The 23,763-nt window shown below is 43.9% G+C and overlaps 1 protein-coding gene across 1 annotated transcript in view; it reads right to left on the bottom strand.

The window, feature by feature from the left end:
- SACS (sacsin molecular chaperone) overlaps positions 1-23,763 on the bottom strand; it is a 75,503-nt gene that overhangs the window by 17,207 nt on the left and 34,533 nt on the right. Inside the window, 6 exon segments of the mRNA XM_044286153.1 lie at positions 9,760-9,851; positions 10,986-12,468; positions 13,995-14,141; positions 15,432-15,543; positions 19,152-19,237; positions 19,926-20,013. Of these exon segments, the coding sequence (XP_044142088.1) occupies positions 9,760-9,851; positions 10,986-12,468; positions 13,995-14,141; positions 15,432-15,543; positions 19,152-19,237; positions 19,926-20,013 (2,008 nt within the window).

The following is a 23,763-nucleotide window of genomic DNA, read 5'->3' as shown; positions in this document are numbered from 1 at the left end:
GCTAAAAGAAGCCAGTCGTCCAGGTAAGGGACAATGGTCAGACCTTGGAGTCTCAATGCTGCCACAACTGATACTACCACCTTGGTGAAGATCAGGGGGGCAGACGAGATTCCGAAGGGAAGGGCGGCAAACTGGAAATGTTTGCACACTCCTGATATCTGGACCGCGATCCTGAGAAACTTCCGGGAGGAAGGATGGATCGGGATGTGGAGGTAAGCATCTTTGAGGTCCAGAGTAGCCATCACATCCCCAGGATTGAGGAGGTGGCTGACTGACCTTATGGTTTCCATACGGAACCTGGTCCTCCTTATGAAACGATTGAGAAATCTCAAATCTATAATCATCCGAAGATCTCCTGTCTTTTTGGGTACCAGGAAAACTGGAGAATAAATCCCTAGACCCTTCTCCCCTGCCGGTACCTCCTCCAGGGCTCCCTTGGAAAGGTAGTCTTGGATATAGGCTTCCAAGACCCTTTGCCTGGTTGGCAAAAAACTGCGTGTGGCAATGAATCTTCCTGGGGGGGGAGAAATAAGGTCTATTAGATAGCCGACGGCTACTATATTTTGGACCCAGGGGTCCCGGATTTACTGGGCCCATACGTGGCTGAAGTGGAGAAGACGCCCCCCCCACAGAAAGGTGGGGGAGGGGTACGGGAAATTCCAGAGGCGTAACGGCAGGGATAGCAGGGTTTATCCAAGAGCCTCTGAGAGGCCCATAGTCAGGAGGGCTTTGCCTCCCTGGTGGGTTTGCGGGAACGCCTAGAAAACTTTCTAGGCGGTCCCCCCCAATCCTTACGTCCCTGCTGTCCTGGTCGGCCTCCGCGGGCTTGTCTTCCCCTGCCTCGAAAGGGCTGTTGGGGAAGGCTCTTCCCCTTTTTGTCTGATAGACCCTCCATAATGGTGTCTAGCTCAGATCCGAATAGACGATTCGGTTCAAAGGGGAGCCCACAGAGGTTGTATTTGGACGCGTTATCCGCGTTCCACGGTTTGAGCCACAGAGGTCTCCTGGCGGCAGACACTAAAGCCATAGTCTTGGCCGCCAATTTTAATTGGAGTTGAGCTGTGTCACAGAGAAAATCCATAGCCAGGTTGACGGACTTAAAGGCAGCGAGGATATCATCCCGAGAGACACTCTGGTCAACATCCGTCTGGATCTGGTTCAGCTTGGTTCTGAGGAAGGAGGAGACCTCTGTGGCAGCAATAGAAGCCGAGGCTGCGGCCGCCGAGTAACCTCTTCTGAGGGTGCACTCTGCCCTCCTATCTAGGGGGTCCTGCAGGCTAGACCCATCATCTGCAGGGACCAGAGTGCGCCTGGACAACTTGGCTATCGCCATGTCCACCTTAGGAATGGAACCCCATGATTCCACTAAGGGTATAGCCATAGGAAACATTTGTTTGAACTTCCTGGTAAGGACTGGGCCTTTTTCTGGCTTTTTCCACTCCGTGCGCATCACAGAGAGAAGGGTCTCATCTGCCCTAAAGACCCGCTGGGTCCGGCAGGCGGGATCGGAAGACTCCCCTACGTCAACATCATGGTCCCCCGACCTGATGGACCTTAGAAGCTTCTGGGTCTTTTCCGGCGGAAAGAAGCCAGAAGTCGCTTCTTCCTCATCCGAGGAAGATGACCCCACAGAAAGGGGCATAGGCCTATCGGTGGGGGCGGGCACCTCCAAAAAGGGGAAAAGAAGGCCTAAGCCTAAGTGAGAGTGTCCCCCCATCACCTATTCCCCCCTGTGCATAAGAAAAACAACAGCCGAAGCCCGTTCGGCAGACGCCGGGGAAACCGGAAGTGACGTCGCGGCTAGGTCCGCGTCACTTCCGGTTATGGCGGCGCCCAGGCAAGCTTCGGAGCGCTGCCGGCTATCGCAGGGGAGAAGACGGAGGGACAAGCTGTGAGCAGGTGAAACCACACTGCAATGGGGCGCAAAGAAAATAAGCGCATCCATAGGGGACTAAAGGAGACCCTCACAGGTCACGCTAACGTCCCAAAACACCCTGTCTAAAATAAATAAACCAGGGAGAAGACTCGCCAGTCCACCTGTCCAAAGGACAGAAAAAAACACGGTGGGCTGGGGGATGAACCCCTCCCTTTAAGGGAGCTGGAGTTCTTTTATTGGTTTAGGTCTTTGGGCTCATTAAAAATTCCGCCGGTCCTACCAGTCCACGGGGGGGCAGTTAACCCCATCTGTGCTGCTGGTAGGACGTAAGGGAACAGCAATTTTTACGTCATGAATTTTGCAGCGTTTATTTTTTGGCATATATAACAAGATAACTGTATTCTCTGAGTGAGTATGATTATAGGAGATACTAAATACATAGAGTTGCATTTTAAAAATTTTGCGCAGTAAAAAAGCCTTTTTTTTTTTTTTAAAAAGAAGAAAATGTTTTCACATCTCCTAATCCCAAGACCCAGAACTTTTAAATTTTTAATTTCTACAGATGTGTGAGAGCTTGATTTTTGTGGGATGACTTGTAGTCTTCATTAGTATCATTTTGGGGTACATAACACTTTTTGATTGCTTTGATTAGCTGCCACTGAAAAAAAGTCAATAAAACAGCAGCAATTCTGGTGTATTTTTTGTTATTTTTTACGGCATTGAATGTACAGGATAACCTACATGATATTTGTGTGGTGTGGGTTGTTACAGATGCAGTATACCAAATATGAGATTTTATTTTTGCTATTTTTTCCATTGGAATTTTTTTATTTAATAAATGTTTTTTTTTTGTTTTTTTTTAACTTTTTTAACCATTTAATAGTTTCTCAAGGAGACTATAATAAGCGATAACGTCTAAAATACATTTTACCTTCAGTGCTATACTGACATTGACCAGCAGGCTGTGCCAAAGAGGCACAGCCTGCTAGGTAATGCTGGAGGCAGGCTTGGGGCTACACTAGGCTCTGGCCTGCCTTTACTGACATTGATACTCACCAATCTAATTTGCAGGGTGCAGATAGAAGACAGAGGGAGTCATGTCAGTAAAACAAACACTTTGTTTAAATGTATAGAACAGCTTAAAGAGCTATTCTGGTTCCTAGATATTGAAGAACTATCTACAGGAAATGTCATCAATATCAGATCTGTGGGGGTCCGACACCTGGCACCACCACCGATCAGTTTTTGAATGGGTGCTGAGCTGCAGTACCTCGGCCGGCCACTACACAGTGGATGGAGCCTTCTGCTTCCAGCTCCATCCACTGTTTAGTATCCAGCATCAACGGACACCAAAAAACAGCGGATTGGTGGGACAGCTGGCTGTTAGACTGCTACAGATCTAATACTGATGACTTACCACGAGGATAGGACACCAATATCTAAAAATGGAAAACCTCTAGGAAGATCACTAGTACTCTGTTACTTCTGAATGGGCAGGCAAGTCTTCCAGTTTTCTTTCACACCACTTTTGAATAATCTCCCCCATAGACTTTAATTGTATAATTTAATCGTATATGACTTCAGTTATATAAATATGTACATGGTGAGGTTTCCCTCTTGTGATGGCTACGAGCAACCAGAATTAAATCCATTAATTAAAAGCACTATGCTGGCACTGTTTATGAGCTGCCTCTCTACTGGTACTGGTTATGGGAAGCCACTCGGCTAAACTACTGTGGGGGCACTAGGTAGAATCTATTGTGTATGGGGACCCTTTGCTAATACTACAGTTTATAGAGGGCACTCGGCTGACACTACAGTTTATAAAGGGCACTCGGCTGACACCACTGTTTATAGAGGGCACTCGGCTGACACCACTGTTTATAGAGGGCACTCGGCTGACACCACTGTTTATAGAGGGCACTCGGCTGACACTACAGTTTATAGAGGGCACTCGGCTGACACTACAGTTTATAGAGGGCACTCGGCTGACACTACAGTTTATAGAGGGCACTCGGCTGACACCACTGTTTATAGAGGGCACTCGGCTGACACTACAGTTTATAGAGGGCACTCGGCTGACACCACTGTTTATAGAGGGCACTCGGCTGACACTACAGTTTATAGAGGGCACTCGGCTGACACTACAGTTTATAGAGGGCACTCGGCTGACACCACTGTTTATAGAGGGCACTCGGCTGACACTACAGTTTATAGAGGGCACTCGGCTGACACTACAGTTTATAGAGGGCACTCGGCTGACACTACAGTTTATAGAGGGCACTCGGCTGACACTACAGTTTATAGAGGGCACTCGGCTGACACCAATGTTTATAGAGGGCACTCGGCTGACACCAATGTTTATAGAGGGCACTCGGCTGACACCAATGTTTATAGAGGGCACTCGGCTGACACCAATGTTTATAGAGGGCACTCGGCTGACACCAATGTTTATAGAGGGCACTCGGCTGACACCAATGTTTATAGAGGGCACTCGGCTGACACCAATGTTTATAGAGGGCACTCGGCTGACACCACTGTTTATAGAGGGCACTCTGCTGACACCACTGTTTATAGAGGGCACTCTGCTGGCAACGTTTATAGGGGTATCTTAGTGGGGTGTGGTTTGTAATTGTATAATAAATTTAGTAGTGTCATAAACTCAACTCTCCCTAACAATTAGGGCTATTTCACGTGGGCAGATTATCGAACAACTATCAGGAATGAACGTCCATACAAATCAATAACTGGCCTGTGTAAATGTGTTGCCAGTCACTAAATGTGCTGGGTGATGTAATTGATTATGCACCACATAACATTATCATCTGTCCACAACTTATCGTCCTGTGTAAACAGGGTGTGCTGTCCACAATGAATCTGTATGGAGATGAATGATCACAGTAACGATCTTTCATCCCCATAGAGAATGGATAATTGCTGCCTGTAAAAGCAGCTAAACAAGCTGGAAATGATTGGGAACACATGGTTAATTCTCAATTATTGCCCTAAAAAAAAAAAATGAAAACGTGCATGCTGGAAATATCAGACGACACAACTCCATGCTGAAGAATCAACACAATTTGCACACACAGAATAGGACAATGCAGATTAGATCAATAAATTCCCTTTGTTAGACATATCTTTCTATTATTGCTTTAAATTGGCATTCTAGTTGTCATAAGTTATCCCCTATCCACATAATAGGGGATAATTATTAGATCAGTGGGGGGTCCTACCGCTTGGACCCCCTCCAATCATAAGAACCAGTATGCTGAGCCCCCCCCCCCCCCCCGAGCATGCACACTGTTACTTCATTCATCTCAATGGGAATTCAGGAAATAGCTGTCCCCAGACCGTCCCTTGGGATGAGTGAAGTGGCAGTGCGCATTCTTGACACGCTACTTCATTCATTTTGGGGGCTCTGAGGAGAACAGGGTACCCGTTCTATTGACTGGTGGGTGTCCAATCATTAGGACCCCCACCAACTTAACAGAAAACTATTATGGTACCCTGCTAGGAAACTCCCTATATTAGCCCCACACCATACTTGACCCATTCATGTATTACATGGATATGACTTTATCTGAATGACAGCCATGTAAGATTACAGCCTGCAGGGGAATTGCATGACTGTTTTTTTATGTTTTCCAGTGAAAACAGTTGCAACTCGGGGAGTCCAAAAGCTGGACTGATTCCAGGCTGCCTTCATACCAAAAAGGGGCTGTGAAGATGAGACAACCTCTTCATTGCCATGCAATAATGGGCAGATCATCCAGAAATTTTTTAGATTTCTAGAATAGAAAAACAATGCTATGCTCCCATATAAAATAGTAATGTAGTCTGTAAGGCCCCTTTCACACGAGCGAGTATTCCGCGCGGGTGCGATGCGTGAGTTGAACGCATTGCACCCGCACTGAATCCTGACCCATTCATTTCTATGGGGCTGTTCACATGAGCGGTGATTTTCACGCATCACTTATGCGTTGCGTGAAAATCGCAGCATGCTCCTCTTTGTGCGTTGCGGTGCGATAATCCACGCAACGCAGGCCCCATAGAAGTGAATGGGGTTGCGTGAAAATCGCAAGCATCCGCAAGCAAGTGCGGATGCGGTGCGATTTTCATGCATGGGTTCTAGGTGACAGTCTATTCACTGTATTATTTTCCCTTATAACATGGTTATAAGGGAAAATAATAGCATTCTGACTACAGAATGCATAGTATAATAGTGCTGGAAGGGTTAAAAAAATAAAAAAGTTAACTCACCTTATCCTCTTGTTCGCGTAGTTCGTTCCCGGTCTGCTAGCTGTGTGCTTGGGCTAAAGGACCTTTGATGACGTCAGATCACATGCTCATTCACCATGGTGATGGACCATGTGATTGGAGCATGTGATCTGACGTCACCACAGGTCATTCAGCCCAAGCCCACAGCTAGCAGACCGGGAACGAACTACGCGAACAAGAGGATAAGGTGAGTTAACTTTTTTATTTTTTTAACCCTTCCAGCACTATTATACTATGCATTCTGTAGTCAGAATGCTATTATTTTCCCTTATAACCGTGTTATAAGGGAAAATAATACAATCTTCAGAACATCAATCCTAAGCCCGAACTTCTGTGAAGAAGTTCGGGTTTGGGTACCAAACATGCGCGATTTTTCTCACGCGAGTGCAAAACGCATGACAATGTTTTGCACTCGCGCGGGAAAATTGCGCATTTTCCCGCAACGCACCCGGCTCTTATCCCGGCAAAAAATATGACGCCCGTGTGAAAGAGGCCTAAGGCTAAAAAAATAAATAAAATCCATCCATCCGGACCAGCCTATCATCCATCAATGTGGATCCAGAGCAAGGCCTAAAAAACCTCATAAAATTTTCCTAGAATTTGTAATAGCATTATATTCCAGAAACGAGTTTTGGGAAAGCTAATAAAAGTTCATTAAACCAACAACAAAATGCTAAATATTGTGAATTTCAAAATCTCACTTCATGTTTATATTTTTTTGCTTGTTTTTCTTTTTTGAAAATATATTTTACCCAAAAATCTTATCAGATCCATACTGGGTCTGCAGGGGTCACATGACATTTATTGGTCACGGGATATTGCTGCCAATGACTGGCCTCAGTGATGACATTCCATTCATCACTGAGGCCAGTGACTGGCTGCAGTGGTCTTGGGACCAATTAACATGATATTATCAGTGCAGGGCCAGAAGGGATCGAAGTGGTGGGCACCAGATGCGGCACAGGACCAGCAGGACATTTTATAGCCCCTTTAATTATTAACCTCTTTAATTTTAAGGACATTTCCTGTTTTTTCACGCATTATAAATAATATTAATAATTAGTACTGGGATCATTCAGAATTTATTTTCCAGACAATCATAGATATTATTAGAAAAAAAAACTGTAAGATGCACCAAATAATTCCTTGGATTAGCGATTCTGCAAGCGAACAGTACTGTACCTGCATACCCCCAGAGAAGCTGCTGCGCTACAATGTAATACATTATATTGTTTAAAAAAAAAAGACAAAGTTATTTAACTGATTATACCTAGATATAAACTAGTAAATTGTGTACCAAAGGTGACCATACACTGACAGCCTAAATTAGGCTACTTTCACACTAGCGTTCAGGGCTCCGCTTGCGAGTTCCGTTTGAAGGCTCTCTCAAGTGGCCCCGAACGGATCCGTCCAGCCCTAATGCATTCTGAGTGGATGCGGATCCGCTCAGAATGCATCAGTATGGCTCCGCTTGGCTTCCGCTCCGCTCAGCAGGCAAGCTGCAAGCAGCGTTCGGGTGTCCGCCTGGCCGTGCAGAGTTACAATGGAAGTTATTGGGGGCGGATGCGTTTGAAGGTGACACAATATGGTGCAATTTTCAAACGGATCCGCCCCCATTGAATTTCAATGTAAAGTCTGGACGGATCCGTCTGAATACAAATTACACTTAGACTTTTTTCTGAAATATAATGCAGACGGATCTGTTCTGAACGGATACCATTGTTTGCATTATAGGAGCGGATCCGTCTGTGCAGATACCAGACGGATCCGCTCCTATAATGCAAGTGTGAAAGTAGCCTTAGTATTTAAGTTGATCTACAGGAGCTAAAACAGTCCATATTGGGGAAAAAATACAAATCACAGATGAAAAGTGAATATGGGACTATGTATGAAGGTCAGCCAACCTGATACTACAAATCATTTGAAAACAATGTGAACTAATTTGCAGAAACTAAATACACTGAACAAAAATATAAACGCAACACTTTCGGTTTTGCTCCCATTTTGCCTGAGCTGAACTCAAAGATCTGAAACATTTTCTACATACACAAAAGACCCATTACTCTCAAATATTGTTCACAAATCTGTCGAAATCTGTGATAGTGAGCACTTCTCCTTTGCCGAGACAATCCATCCCACCTCACAGGTTTGGCATATCAAGGTGCTGATTAGACAGCATGAATATTGCACAGGTGTGTCTTAGACTGCCCACAATAAAAGACCACTCTGAAATGTGCACAGTTTTGCCTTACTGGGGGGGTCAGAAAACCAGTCAATATCTGGTGTGGCCACCATTTGCCTCACGCAGTGCAACACATCTCTGTCGCATAGAGTTGATCGGGTTGTTGATTGTGGCCCGTGGAATGTTGGTCCCCTCCTCTTCAATAGCTGTGCAAAGTTGCAGAATATTGGCAGGAACTGGAACACGCTGTCGTATACGCCGATCCAGAGCATCCCAAACATGCTGGCCATGCAAGAACTGGGATGTTTTCAGCTTCCAGGAATTGTGTACAGATCCTTGCAATACGGGGCCGTGCAATATCATGCTGCAACATGAGGTGATGGTCATGGATGAATGGCACAACAATGGGCCTCAGGATCTCGTCATGGTATCTCTGTGCATTCAAAAGGCCATCAATAAAATGCACCTGTGTTCCCATAACATACGCCTGCCCATATCATAACCCCACCGCCACTATGGGCCACTCGATCCACAATGTTGACGTCAGCAAACCGCTCACCCACACGACGCCACACACACTGTCTGCCATCTGCCCTGAATAGTGAAAACCGGGACTCATCCGTAAACAGAACGCCTCTCCAATGTGCTAGACGCCATCGAATGTGAGCATTTGCCCACTCAAGTCGGTTATGACGACGAACTGCAGTCAGGTCCAGACCCCGATGAGGACGACTAGCATGCAGATGAGCTTCCCTGAGACGGTTTCTGACAGTTTGTGCAGAAATTCTTTGGTAATGCAAACCGATTGATTGCTGCAGCTGTCCGGGTCGTCTCAGACGATCAAGGAGGGGAACATGCTGGATGTTGAGGTCCTGGGCTGGTGTGGTTACATATGGTCTGCGATTGTGAGGCCGGTTGGATGTACAGCCAAATTCTCTTAAATGCCTTTGGAGATGGCTTATGGTATAGAAATGAACATTCATTGCACGGGCAACAGCTCTGGTAGACATTCCTGCAGTCAGCATGCCAATTGCCTGCTCCCTCAAACAATGTGACATCTGTGGCATTGTGTTGTGTGATCAAACTGCAAATTTCAGATTGGCCTTTTCTTGTGGGCAGTCTAAGGCACAACTGTGCAATATTCATACTGTCTAATCAGCACCTTCATATGCCACACCTGTGAGGTGGGATGGATTATCTCGGCAAAGGAGAAGTGCTCACTATCACAGATTTAGACAGATTTGTGAACAATATTTGAGAGTAATGGGTCTTTTATGTATGTAGAAAATGTTTCAGATCTTTGAGTTCAGCTCATGCAAAATGGGAGCAAAACAGTGTTGCGTTTATATTTTTGTTCAGTGTGAGAACCACATACATTTATCTTCATGCCAGGATGAGTTTAACATTACAATACTCTTACCTCTACTTGTCGCAGCTTCCTTCAGGGCTGTTAGAATTTTAGGCTTTAAATCTTCAGAAAGAAGCCTTCCTTCCAGACCTGGAAACAGTGCTCTGGAAGACATGGCAGTTTTGTTTCAATCATCTATCTTATATATCCTAAATAAACATTAGATTATGATTATTTGCACAAATTATGTCAAGTTAACGACTTTGATGATTCAACCCTAATCAAAACTCCTTTATAGGCTATGGGGCAATTTATTGTATTACTGCATTGAACACATTTTGTGCTAAAAATAAATTTTTCAATTGAGCCCCTTTCTCTGTACAGCCTTAAGATTCTCTAGAAGCAGGCTCTGTATTTTTGCAGTTTCCTGCCTTGCAGCTCAGCTGACTGCTCCTTATCTCTAATCTCTGACCTTATAAACACTCATTATAGCTCAATTCTTATCTTACTAAGTAATAAGTAATTTAGTTTAGTAATTTAGAGATAAGGTTTATTAGATGACCGACACAAATTGAAAGTACAATTCACACAGCTAGACAGTTAACCCTTTGTGACAGAACGGCTGAAGGATCAATTGACAAAATTTTATTTTCTTTGAATCCTGTTAGCTGACGGCTTATGTGTTTGTTTTTTTTCTGACCTAATGACATCGTAAACACCTATTTAAGCCATATTAGTCACAGTTTTATAAGAATTTAGCTATAATGAGTTTTTATGGGGTCAAGAGATCAAAGATAAGAACTACACATCGACTGTCAGATGGGAATCAAAGTGACAGCTTGCAAATAGACATTTTTTTTTTACTCTTGTATCAGAAATGGCTGAACATTTTTAAAAAAGATCAATAAAAAAAGATTTTGTCTTAAATTAGTAAAATGCTACTTTAAAAATAATGGCCATGAAGGTGTACATAGCCTTTAACAGGTGACTATTCCTTATCTTTTTAGATTATCATATTTCCTACCATCAGGATATTTTTTTAAACTAACAGCAAATTCCACAAACGACTGTAGGGACAAGTGTCCTAGAAAAGAAGTCATTTTATATCTCTTTCGAGATAAGTGATGTCAAAGAGTGTCTGAATCCTGCAATACCCCCTTGGCTATTCCTGAAAACAGTGTTGATTTCTACACAATACAGTACACAAATAGGAATAGATCCATCAAGCCACCCAATAGGCCTATTCACTCACAGCTTGTACAGCCAGAAAACCAAAGCCTATATTACATAGTTCATACCTGGGGTACTCCTCTGAGGTTATATAAATAACATCCTTATCTGATACAGATGAAGAAAAAGAAATAAAGCTCCCATTCTGCAACGGAAGTATTTCAAGCCCAATAAGATCACTGTAATTCTCATCGCTAAGTATGAACTCAAGAATGTGAAGCTTCTCGTGAGCAGGTCCTTTGTGTCCACACTTCCTCAGTACCTGACGGACCAGTATTGGGGTGACCTTCTTCACCGGCTTAGAATTGTTTATGGGTATTTGGAATGCAGCAGCAACATTAGCTGGTACCTTGGCGATCTGAGTCCCTGAGTTCTGGAGGTAGTTCAAGATAGTTTTTGCATACTCCTGATGTTCATCTATTTCTGTGAAGTTTACATCCGATTCTTTTAACCAGCTTTTCTTGGCAGAGTAAATAACGGGATTCTGAAACAGCTCCTTGAGCAGAGGTTCTATGATAAGTTTCCAGTGTGTCCTTACTTGGTCCATTACTGGCCACACTCGGTAAATGCTATCAGCACACAGAGGGCCATCAGGATTCTCTTCTGTCTCCATTCTCTTGATAGCTTCCAAAATAAGAGTTGCATATGTTTTTGGGACAACGCTTTTGACCAGAAGTTCATTCCAAAGAGCTGCCGGATCTCGCCACTGGTCCAGTTCTCTCCATTTTATGCTTCTTCGGTTATCAGTCAAGCCAAAAAAACCACTGATATGAACAGGGAGACCAGTTTTGCTCTCATCTCCTGGTGGTAATGGAAGAAAACAAAATGCCCTTCCAACAAACTGTGACTCTGCTCCCTTTTCTTCTCCATTATGCCACAAAGGCATTGCAATTCCAATAGTTGGAACAAATCTTAGGTCATCAGCAAGAGTGTCTAATGCAGTGCAGATACCTCGGCCTCCAACACTGTTGCACACCAGCCATGAGGAGGTTTGAGTTTCTTTGACACTTTCATCCTCTGAAACAATGTTTACGTGATAGGTGACACATGTTATACTATTGCTTGGGACCCTTTTACAGTAATTATCAATGGCTGTTGCAAGGATTTTGATAGAGTTGGGTCTATCATGTTTTAGTAGCTTGTTCTCGTTAGCTGTGACACGGAAAACCAGCTTTTCTGAGCCATCTGCCTCTCGAATGTGCAAAGACACTTTCTGGACGTTCTTTAGAAACAGAAGTACAGTGTCTGCATCTGCTCTAAAGGACTCATACAGTTCTAAAACTTTATCTTTATTATACAGATTATGACTCAGTAATGAAGGCTGTACGCGAAGGGGAAATCTAAAGAATGTTCCTGGGTAATAACCTTCCATAAGGGTTTCTTTTGTGCTCCCAAAGATGTCAACATAAGGGGCAAATTGGTCCACCAGTTCACTTATTTCTTTGCTGTCCTCTTTAATGTTCCAACACTGGCCTGACTCATGGTGCCCAAACAGTACTTGATGGGGATCCAACATCCCTATTTTATCACCACTGAAAATACTTGGGACATCTAATGATAGAAAAGAGAAGCAAAAATATTAGAGACATCAGTGGGACGACATGCTGGTGTAACAGATAGAAGATAAAAAAATACCCTACAAATGCTGTTTAAGGGGAACCTGTCATCAATTTTATGCTGACCTCACTAAGGTTAGCATAAAGTAGTGACAGAAATGCTGATTTTATCGGTGTGTCCTAAAAACTAAAAGTAAGTGGTTGACGGGAACCAGCTTTATAATCATTACAGCCCAGACCTTGAAAAGAGTCAACTCTACTTGAGAAGAGTCATGGTTATTCATGAATTCCTGCTCTCCCCTCTAATCTGCTGATGATTGGCAGTTCTCTGCTAGAGAGAAAGGGAGAAAACTAGGTTGGGCAGGGAGAGCAGGAATTCAGGAATACCCAGGACTCTTCTCAGGTGGCCGTGACTCTTTTCCAGGCCCAGTTTCAATGATTGTGATGTTGGTTCTCGGCAACCACTTACTTTTAACTTTTAAATGACAGACCGCGGAAATCAACTCACCTGTCTCTACTTTTTGCTGCCGTTAGTATGGGCAGCATAAAGTTGATGACAGGTTCCCTTTAAGGGGTATTCCCATCTCAGACATTGATGTCATATAGCTGGTGTATAGCAAGGTATTTTAGTGGTCCTTTCCCCTTTAACGGATTGTAATGTAGTTGGTAAATGGTGCTTTATACCTGGCGTTCCTGAAGTATGAAGTAAATAAGTAAATGTACATACTGAACTGTACTGAACATAAAAGACTTTTAAATGGGGCTATGGGGACCGAGAGACTAGAATACATCTAGCTATGTAACAAAGAGCTCTGCTATATTGAGGACATCATAAGGGTAACATATGTCTTGCCACCACTACGTCTCTTCGTATCATATGGGAGTCATCCAGGTGTCATGTTGGGCACTGGTCAATGGGAGCTTGCTCATTTGTTTATAGCTAGAGAGGCGGCATGCATTCATCATTACGGGACTTTTGAAAACAGCTGGACACATCTCATCGGTTATTTTCAGAACTCCCATATCAGGGAATGGAGAGCATTCTGCGCATGCGCAGTGCACTCTCCTTCACTTTGGGGCCCAATTCTAAAGACAGGAGTGGGGACCTGCACCTATCTGACACTGATGGCATAGCCTAGCGATATGACAGCAATGTCTGAGATGGGCCAACCCCCTTCTTTCATCTCACCAAGTAGGTGTTGAAAACCACTGATAACACTACGATAGGATAGTGGGAAGGGGTGTCTGATAGCAAGTGTTTGATTTTCCTGCATGTAAGCATTACAGATTTCCTATTGAAATAAATGGGCTGTCCATGTAGTTCATGCACACGTGGGCTCCCGCAAAGCAGGAGATTCTCTTTGTAGCTGTTCTTCAACCTGGCAAATAGCTAGGGATCCTGAATAGGGACTCTCCTCTAGTAACTCATTCTCTAACTTGGTAATCTTGATATTGTTTCCATTTACACTGCCGCTACATAGTAATGAACACTGAAAGGTTGTATCTACCATATATTATCACCTGTTATATGGTAAACGGAGTTAAATCCAATTCCAAACCTCCCAACCTTCAGCGGGTCATCTTTTTTCCTACTTCTGGCAATCTCTTGGATTCCATGCCAGTCTTCGGGAGTGAAAACTGCATTATTGTACACGTAAAGAGCAGGACCTAATCATGTACAAAGAAAAACAAAGGGCAAGATAAAGTATTCTATATCTGACTGTATCTGAAGCACACATTTCTGATAGGTGTAGGGAAGCAACGTGGAAAATCTATAATTATTTAAAAAGAAGTAGTCACTCTACTTATATGGATTCATCCTGCACCATCTGACCTATTCTGCTCATTCATTGGTAGCTCCTCCCCCTTGACCCCAATAAAATACATATCTTATCAGCATTAAAGCGGTTATCTCACTACAAACATTTATCCTCTATTCACAGAATAGTATATAAGCGATTGTCAGGGGTCAAACCACTGAAGTCCCTGCAGATCACAAGAGCCCTGTGTTGTATTTGTTGATTCAATTTAGCAGGATAGTTTTATAAGTGTTTGTAAGGAACAACCCCTTTAAATGAGCATTTCCATCTAAGAATGCCATGGCCTATCATGAAAAACTACAATAACATGCAAGTGAATAGATCTAGAAAAAAACAGTATCTCTATTTTGTAGATAGTAAATCAGGGAAACCATCAAAATCTGGCCTTCGATGGAGCTCTTCATATGTATCAAGAAATAATAAAATAATGCTACTAGATGGACCCTACTGACTTGTCAGGTGTTCCATCAGGTTCTGGAATGGTGTCAGGTAGTGTTGAGCAAATTAAAGTATCCGAAGTGGACTTTGATATGAATTTTAGGGAAAAATTGATTTGCCGCGAAGCCGAATCTCCTCGTGCTTTGTGGTAACCAATAAAATTTTCCTGAAATGGTGTAAAAAATTAAAAAACATACTCACCTTGTATGACGTCACCACGCTAGCCAGCATAATGACGTAATCACACACCACGCAAGATTTTGAGCGTGATCTTCAATCAAGATGGCTGCGGCGGCCTCTTTGCGCTCAAATAGATAAGGTAAGGTTGTTGTTTTTTTTTACTGATTAACCTAATTTTTTTTTTATCTCAGATGCAGCCATCAGCAATGAATGCGGCATCTGAGGGCTTCAATGATGGGGGACAGGGCAATTGCCATTCCCTGTCATTGCGCCTGCTACTTACAAAGGAATGTGCTTCATGACGAAGTAATTCATCACAAAGCGAATCCCTTTGTGAAATCCAGCAAAGCAGCCAAATTGATAGTGTCAGACATGCTACGCTTTTTTTTTGCAAATTTAGCGGTCTCTACAATGAAGGGTCCTAACAGAACCTCTAAAGCAGATGTCAAGTTAGTTTAGATAGACAATTCAATTTTGTCATGCGAGTTACGTGTATGCAGTTATTACGGGATTCACATACCTTGATATTGGGCCATTTCCTTTGACCAAAGGGATTCAGTGCCATAATGTGTTTCATCATAGAGGAACTTGACTTCGCTGGCTCCAGCATCTTCAGCGTTTTGAATCAGCTCCTAGATTGCATAATTGTAAAATCAGTTAAGTAGCGCAGACATGAATGCTACTAACTAAGCCTGTTCATTACATGGCCACAGCATAGATTTCAATGAGAACTGTGTAATACCTAATTCACACTGTGGGGGAGCTGCAGGAAAGCTGAACACCTTCTGGTGAATTCCCTGATCACTGCACATCCCGGCAGAGGGACTCTCCTATCAGCTTATTAACACAACAAGGGATTATCTTAAAAAGACAACCCATTTAAAGAGGACCTTTCATTGGTTTGTAGTAAGTGAGATAAATATCTGTACCTGCGGTGATGCTGCCACCCTGCCTGGTTTATAAAATAGCGCTTCTGTGCCCCGTTATGGCCCCCCGCAAATATTACATCACCAAGCAAAGATGGTTAAAGGATTTCTGTCACCTGAAAAATGGGTATTAAGCTGGCTGACATTAGAGATGTGCTAATGTCAGCTGAACAGAACTATATTAGCGCCATCTCACTGCCGGAAGCCTTTATTGAGAAAAACAAACTTTTATAATATGCTAATTAGCCTCTAGGAGCAGGGGAAGTAGAGGCTCCGTTTGCCCACCTCTTTTCACGCCCTTCTTCTCCTGATTGACAGGGGCAGCGCTGCTCTCCTCCCGCCAGTCGTGTCTACTAAAAAAATCTCGAGCCTGCGCTGTCCCGTTCAGTATCCGGTGCAGGCGCAGTGAGGGAAGGACGTTCTCCGGCAGCCGGCTTCCTCACTGTGACGTATTCAGCGCAGGCGCAGTGAGAAAGCCAGCAGCCGCCGAGCGTCCTTCCCTCACGCTCCTGTAATTTGCCCACTGGCTCCTGGTATTGCCCATACGGCACAGGTAAGTGAGTGTTAGGTCCCGAGCTATTTGAGAAACCTTGGCGCGGTGATCAGACTCAGACATGTCCTCCACAGTAGGATATGTTGGCTAATCTCTCAATTTTAACATCAGTATGAGGGTTTAGTAAGTCCGCAGAGTGCACCTGTCTTTGCAAATGTTATTACCGGTATATAGGTTTTCCAGGCTCCTCATAAAGATGAACGATCGTAAGGAGAGGTAATTAATATCTGAAAGGTGAGGGTCTGACACCTGGTACCCCCACCGATCTGCCTTTCCCTCCAGCACTGAAACTAGCTCTTGATTAGAACGGGAAGGACTAATCCATTCAAAGTGTAGTGGCCGTGTCAGGTTACTGCAGATCACTTACCATTAAGGTGAAAGGGCCCAGAGTTGCAGTAACCCAGCACGACCAATACACCTGGAGCTAATTCCGGTGCCGAAGGCTGCAGAGGATAGCTGATGGGGGTGCCGGGTGTTAGAACCCCATCGATAGAATACTAATGACCTGTCATGAAAATAGGTCATCAATATAAAGAGCCTGGAAAACCCCTTTAAGGTGTTAAGGGGGTTTCTCACAATACAAAATGATCCTTTCCCACAATATAGAGGATAAGTATCTGATCCTTGGGGGTCTGACCACTGGGACCCACACTGATCATGAGAATAGGGTCCTGTATCCTCATATGAATGGAGCAACAGGTCCAGCATGAGCGCTGCCATTCCATTCAGTCTCTATAGGACTGGCAGAAATAGCTCGTCTCCAGCAGTACCAGAGTGTGAATAGAGCAGCAAAGTGCATGTCAATGCATCCGTACAGGGACACAGGATCCCCGTTCTCATAGCTGGGGGGGGGGGGCGTGTATCAGAGATCAAACCTTCACTGATCAGAAACTTAACCCCTATCCTGTGGTTAAGTTTGTATTGTGAGAAAACACCCTAAATGTGCCTGGATGACCAATCACTATAATTCAGCCCATGAGTGTTAAATTAAGCATCGCTGCTTTTATTAAAGGGGTTATCCAATAGTAGAAATACCTCCCCACACAATGCACAGGCCCCTCCTAAAGATGATACTTACCCGGTCCCTTACACGAGCATTCCTCTGGATTGATGCATGGCTGCCGCTGCATCTTCCTGTTGTGCAGATCAAACATCTGGCAATGGGGTGGGAGGAGAAGCCAATAGTAGGCCGTGACAGTGACCAGCCTCCCTAGCATCTCGGGTGATGCTAGGGAGGCTGGTCACTGTTGTGGCCTACTATTGGCTTCTCCCCCAGATGTTTTGATCTACGCTACGATGAGATGCAGCGGCGACTGTGCAGCAATCCAGAGGACCAGGGCCGTCTTTAATATTGATTGGACCCTGGGTAAAAATTTACTTGGGCCCCCTGGATCCCGCCTTCCCACACCTTAGCAGGCAATCATGCCCTCCACCACAACACACACACAAAAAATCCACACATCTGGTAGAGTCCAGTGAATGACTGTAAATACTTCCAGTTCTGAAGACTCCAGCGGCTCAGGATCAGTGCTCTGGGCAGCCGGGCTCAGGCTGGAAGTGGGCACCACTCTGCAGGAAGGAGACCAGGGCTCGGCTCACCCTAGTGTTACAGTGCACCCCAGCACCCCACAGTATGCAGTATAGCACCCTATAGTATACAGCACCACACAGTATGCAGTATAGCACCCTATAGTATACAGCACCACACAGTATGCAGTTTAGCACCACACACTATACAGTACCCCACAGTATATAGTAGAGCAGTATAGCAGCCCACAGTATACAACACCTCACGGTATACAACACCTCACTGTATACAGCACCCCAAACTATACACGATACAGCCCCCCACACTATACAGTACAGCAGTATAGCACTCCCCCCCACTATACAGGCCCCCCCCCCCACACTATACAGGCCCCCACAGTATACAGCCCACCACACAGTATACAGGCCCCCACACAGTATACAGGCCACCCCCCCTCCCCACAGTATACAGCCCACCACACAGTATACAGCCCACCACACAATATACAGCCCACCACACAATATACAGCCCACCACACAATATACAGCCCACCACACAATATACAGCCCACCACACAATATACAGCACCCCACTATACAGTAGTTTACAGTATATTAACATAACAGCCCCTGTCACCTTTTTCTGATGTAATCTTTACACAAAAAAGCTCCACAGTTAACTTCTGCAACACTCAAGAACCTGTGATGACCTCATAGCCATGTGACCAGTAATTGCTAGGTTACTGGTCACATGGTAATGATGTCATTAAGGTCCTAGAGCAAAACTCATTAAGGTCCTAGAATTAAGAGCATTAACACAGTACGATCATGATGCCTGTGTAGCCGACAGCCTGACACCCGGGGCAGGAGCTAGCAGGGCTCAAGAGGCAGCTGCCTTGGGCCCCCCAGGAGCAACTGGGCCCAGGGCAGCTGCCCCTTTTGCCCCTTGGTAAAGACGGCCCTGCAGAGGACTGGGTAAGTATTGTCTATAGGAGGGGCCCGGGCATTGTGTGTGGGGGGTATTTCTACTATTAGATAACCCCTTTAAGAGTGTTGGTTACTCCTGTAGATAAAGATTTTCTGATACAAACTTACTGTTCTAAATTCAGGAAAAACAACAACATCTACAATGAAAAGAGTAGAAAGCTGAACTAAACCATATAAAAAAAAAAGAAAAAAGCTAATTGACATACTTTCCACTTTTTATTACATCAGCATGGGAACATTTCTCTACCTTTAGGATCTGCCCTCCTTCTGGATATCTCCTTAATATGTCCTTGAGAAAGTCAACAAGGGGTGGGGTCGACTGTCCGAATTTACCTAGTGAATAAAACAGCATATATTACATTAAAAATGTATTATGGCCATTTGGATGGCACCAAGAGGAATGAATATGATAGACTATTAGAGCCATCTTTATCACTTTTTCAGTAGCCCGACAAAAAGAACTCTAATAATTCAGCCTTATTCACACGTCCGTATCCGTGCTCCAATCCGTGAGCAGGTGGTCAGTGATGCACCCATGAAGCTTTCTGTGATGGATCCGTGTTGGGTCCATGTGTTCATTTTTTGCTGTCCGTGTTGCATCTGTGTTTTACTGACACTGAACAGCTGAAAAATAATTTTCAAAGCATCTCTTCTTAATGATCCGTGAAACACGGATGCAACACGGATGGCAACCATGGTTTTCACAGACCCATAGATTATAATGGACGTGATGGATCCGTGAACATGGACAAAATAGAGCATGCATCCGTGCTAAACACATGGACCGACGGACCGCGCTAAAACACTGATGTCGGAATACACACATTAAAATGAATGGGGACGTGTGCTGTCCGTGGAGAACACATACAGCACACGTCCGTGAAACACTGACGTGTGAATGAGGCTTTAGGCTTCTAGACCTGGCCAGCTGGTTCCAAGGGTTAGTCATCTTGGTTTACTTCTTACTACTACTACTACTACTTTTTTTTTTTAACAGGATGCAAAGTATAATGATAGTTACCTCCTCCTTTTAGTCCCTTTGACTGGAGATTTAAAAATATATTGGTTTTCCCAGATATCAGGTCTTGTATCTTGTTCCTGTCCCGTAACTATGAAAAAAAAATCGTAGCATAAGTAACAATTAAAATCCAACACTGTGACACACATTACTCTGCAAACAGATTGATTTAAACTTTTATTATTTATGCAAATGAGGGCTTCAGTGCACTGAGGGGTGGGGCCTAGTCCCTTGGTGCACCTCAGCCTCTGAGCTCACCAGTGCTGGCCACACCGCTTGGAGCATTAAAGTCCTCACTTGCATGAAGAATAAAAGTATTAATGCCACAGCTTATTATCACAAGACAGGTATCTTTTTAATCTGCATGATCAATCCTACTAGGTATTAAGCATGATTTAATAGGGTTGATCCTGGTGACCGTTGCGCTTTAAGGCCCCTTTCAATGGGCCAACTTAGCAAGTATTCATCAGGAACGAAGTGTTCATTATCGATAATTGACTTCTTGTAGAAGAGGTGAGAGCAGCATTTACATGCAGCAATCATCTGCTCTGTATGGGGACAAGCGATCACTACTGCAATCAGCTGTCCCCATGGAGAATCATTGTTTCCAGGCAGCAGATCCCTGATTACACTGCACAATCTCCTGCTCCCAAACAATGATTTAGGTGATCGAGAATTTGCTCATTCATTGGGCGATCAGCGGCACATTTACACAGGGCAATTATTGGGAACAAGCGCCCCCAGGAATGCTCCTTCCTAATTATTGCCACGATCAGCGGCCCTTGTAAAGGGGCCTTTACACATTCTTCTGGGACTACCTTATCCTACTAATGTGATAAACAGTAACCTGCCACTAAACATAATATCCTAAAGTAGTTACTGCTACACTGCAGGCTATACAACACATATGGTAATTTGGACATCGCATTTTCTGCACTATATGAAAACAGGAAGATTTATTTTTAAGACTGATTTTAATGCAAATAAAACAATGAATATTATCAGTTTATATTATATTTCACTAGAATTAGCATGGACCGCCACTATCAGATAACAGAGATCTAGAATTATCACCCGTCATCAGATCAGAATCCCAGAGCAGGGAGAGGAAGGACAACATACTGAGGACAATACTGACACCGCAACCAACAAAAACCCAGTGAGGAGTACTGTGAGTTAATACTGCTCCAGTGGGTTTTAAACAAGCACAACTTGCTTCAAGAATCCTTCACAGAATGCTCATGTCTAGTTCTGGGAAGACAAACAAATATTGATTGGTGATTGTTCAGGTTTTGAAGGCCAAATGTATATTCTATTCAATGCAATTAACTTTGCAATATAAAAAAAAAAAAAAAAACAAGCTTCACAAGGATGACCTATAATGATCCATACATAATCAGGACCAGATATTGAGGGCATATCCTCTAGGATATAATAACCAAGACCCTCCAGGCCCCTTATCAGTTTAGTCACTCTCCTTTGTACTTTTTTCAGCTCCAGGGCATCCTTTCTATGGACTGGTGCCCAGAACTGAACTGTATATTCCAGATGAGGCCGCACCAATGCTTTGTAAAATAGTAATTTTACTTCCTGTCCTGCAAGTTCATGCCTCTTTGAAATACACAAGAGTATTTTGCTGGCCTTAGAAGCTGTTATTTAGTCTATGATGTACAAGTACACCCAAATCCTTCTCTGCAAGATACTCTTCTATTGTTCAATGCACACCTCCATAACCCTCCTAGTCATGTTGTAAGAAGCTTTCCACAACCCCAGACTTTAAAGTGGTTGTAACATGATGGACATTGGGGCATATTGCTAGAATATGCCCCCAGTGTCTGATAGGTGCGGGTCCCTACTCTGGGACCCGCACTTATACTCAGAACTGAGCCGGCAAAGACCCGGAGGGTGCACCGCGCAGCCACCCTCCATTCATTCCAATGGTAGTGCAAAAAATTTCGGAAGTCCCATTAAAAAATGAACTTCTATGGGGCTGTCGGAAATAGCCAAGCCAGTGCTCAGCTATTTTCGGAACACCCACAGAAATGAATGGAGGGCGGACGCGCATGCGTGGTGCGCTCTCTGGGACTTTGCCAGCCCTGTTCTAAGTATAGGTGGGAGTCCCAAAGGTGGCACCCCCACCTATATGACACTGGGGGCATATCCTAGCGATATGCCCCAATGTCCGATATGGTGAAACCCCTTTAAAGTCTGGGGTTGTGGCTTCTTACAACATAACTAGGAGGTGCAGGGTTATGGAGGGGTAAGGTGTGCGTTCAACACTAGAAGAGTCTCTTTTAGAGAAGGATTTGGGAGTACTTGTAGATCATAGCCTAACGAACAGCATGTAATGTCAATCAGCTGCTTCTAAGACCAGCAAAATTCTCTTGTGTATTTAAAGAGGACCTTTCATGTTTTTTTTTTATTCTAGATAAATATCTTTCCTTGCCGGCTGATGCTGCTACCCTGCCTTTTTAAAAAAATATCGCTCCTACGCGCCGCTGTGCCCCCCCTGTAGTTTTCCCGCTCAGTATGTTAATACTAAGCATCGGTACAGGGAGGAGGAGACGCCAGGGTTCCTCAATGGGCGTCTCCTTCTCCCTGGCTGTGCCGCGATCCAATCACAGTGGAGAGCGTCATGACTCCCGACTTACAAAAAAAGCATAGCCTGATGTGCTACACTGATTGCCATTTCAATAACTCCACCTCCGTTGGCCAGCGCATAGTCCCATTTCAACCATGAAACAACGAGATAGGACAACTCTTAACACTTATGTAAATGTGTAGAAGTCTGTTTTCTCATTCCTCTTCCCTTAATTTACATCCCTTAATTAAACTTTATAGACATATGCAATTTCCAACTGTACTACGAGATGGTGAGATTTTTTTGAACAGGCATGCTCAACCTGCGGCCCTCCAGCTGTTGCAAAACTACAACTCCCAGCATGCCCGAACAGCCTACAGCTAACAGCCTACAGCAGGGCATTGTGGGAGTTGTAGTTTTACAACAGCTGGAGGGCCGCAGGTTGAGCATGCCTGTTTTTGAACATGGAGTTTGTGAACCTCTTAAAATTGGTCAAGGAGGAAAGCCTCAAACAAACAATTACTGTACAGCGGCCTCCACTTATACAGCACTGAGTCGGACCACCTAAGGTTGACTTTCTCATGGTCCCGAAATATTAGATCAAAACCATATAACATTTTTTCAACCCTGGGCATATATTTCTCAAAGAGTGAATCTCCTTGTCACTCACCACCTTCTCACACTCTGCATGAGGAATCATACAGAAACAACAGCTGAAATGACCTGAATATAAAGAAAAGGATTCAAGCACCAATCTTAGGATACGGGTCATTTAGGCTTATCTAATAAGCTCCCATTGGATCCAGCTCTGTGTCTCTTCATGGTGACCTCCAGAACACTGGACACCTGTTTCACATCACAGAGGAGCTACGTAATGGATGATTAAGTTGAATCAAGATGTGGACTCTAGCCAAATTGTGTAATGTTATATTCCTGTTCATGGGCCTCCTTGGAAATCAGGGACACGTGACTTAGTTGCTAAGAAATTGGTTATGTAGAGGAGCTACATACCATCAGAGAACATACCAGGCTGTACACAGCCAGCAATAAATGACATTTATTATAAACTAAGATGTTATTTTACATTTTTACTCTTTAGCCATTTTAGAAAATCATAGCTCCTTCTTAAAGGGGAATGTATTCTCCTTAAAAAAGAAATGCATGATCAGAGAATTATTAATATTATTTTATTTTTTTTAAGTTTCTTATGGTTCTCCAACTTTATAATTGGCTGGTACTTCTTGTTTTCTGTAGCTGACA

The sequence above is a fragment of the Bufo gargarizans genome, chromosome 3, assembly GCF_014858855.1.
Source record: "Bufo gargarizans isolate SCDJY-AF-19 chromosome 3, ASM1485885v1, whole genome shotgun sequence".
Lineage (NCBI taxonomy): Eukaryota > Metazoa > Chordata > Amphibia > Anura > Bufonidae > Bufo > Bufo gargarizans.
The sequence above is the reverse complement of the archived record's forward strand: the minus strand, read 5'-3'. Positions and strand labels throughout refer to the sequence as shown.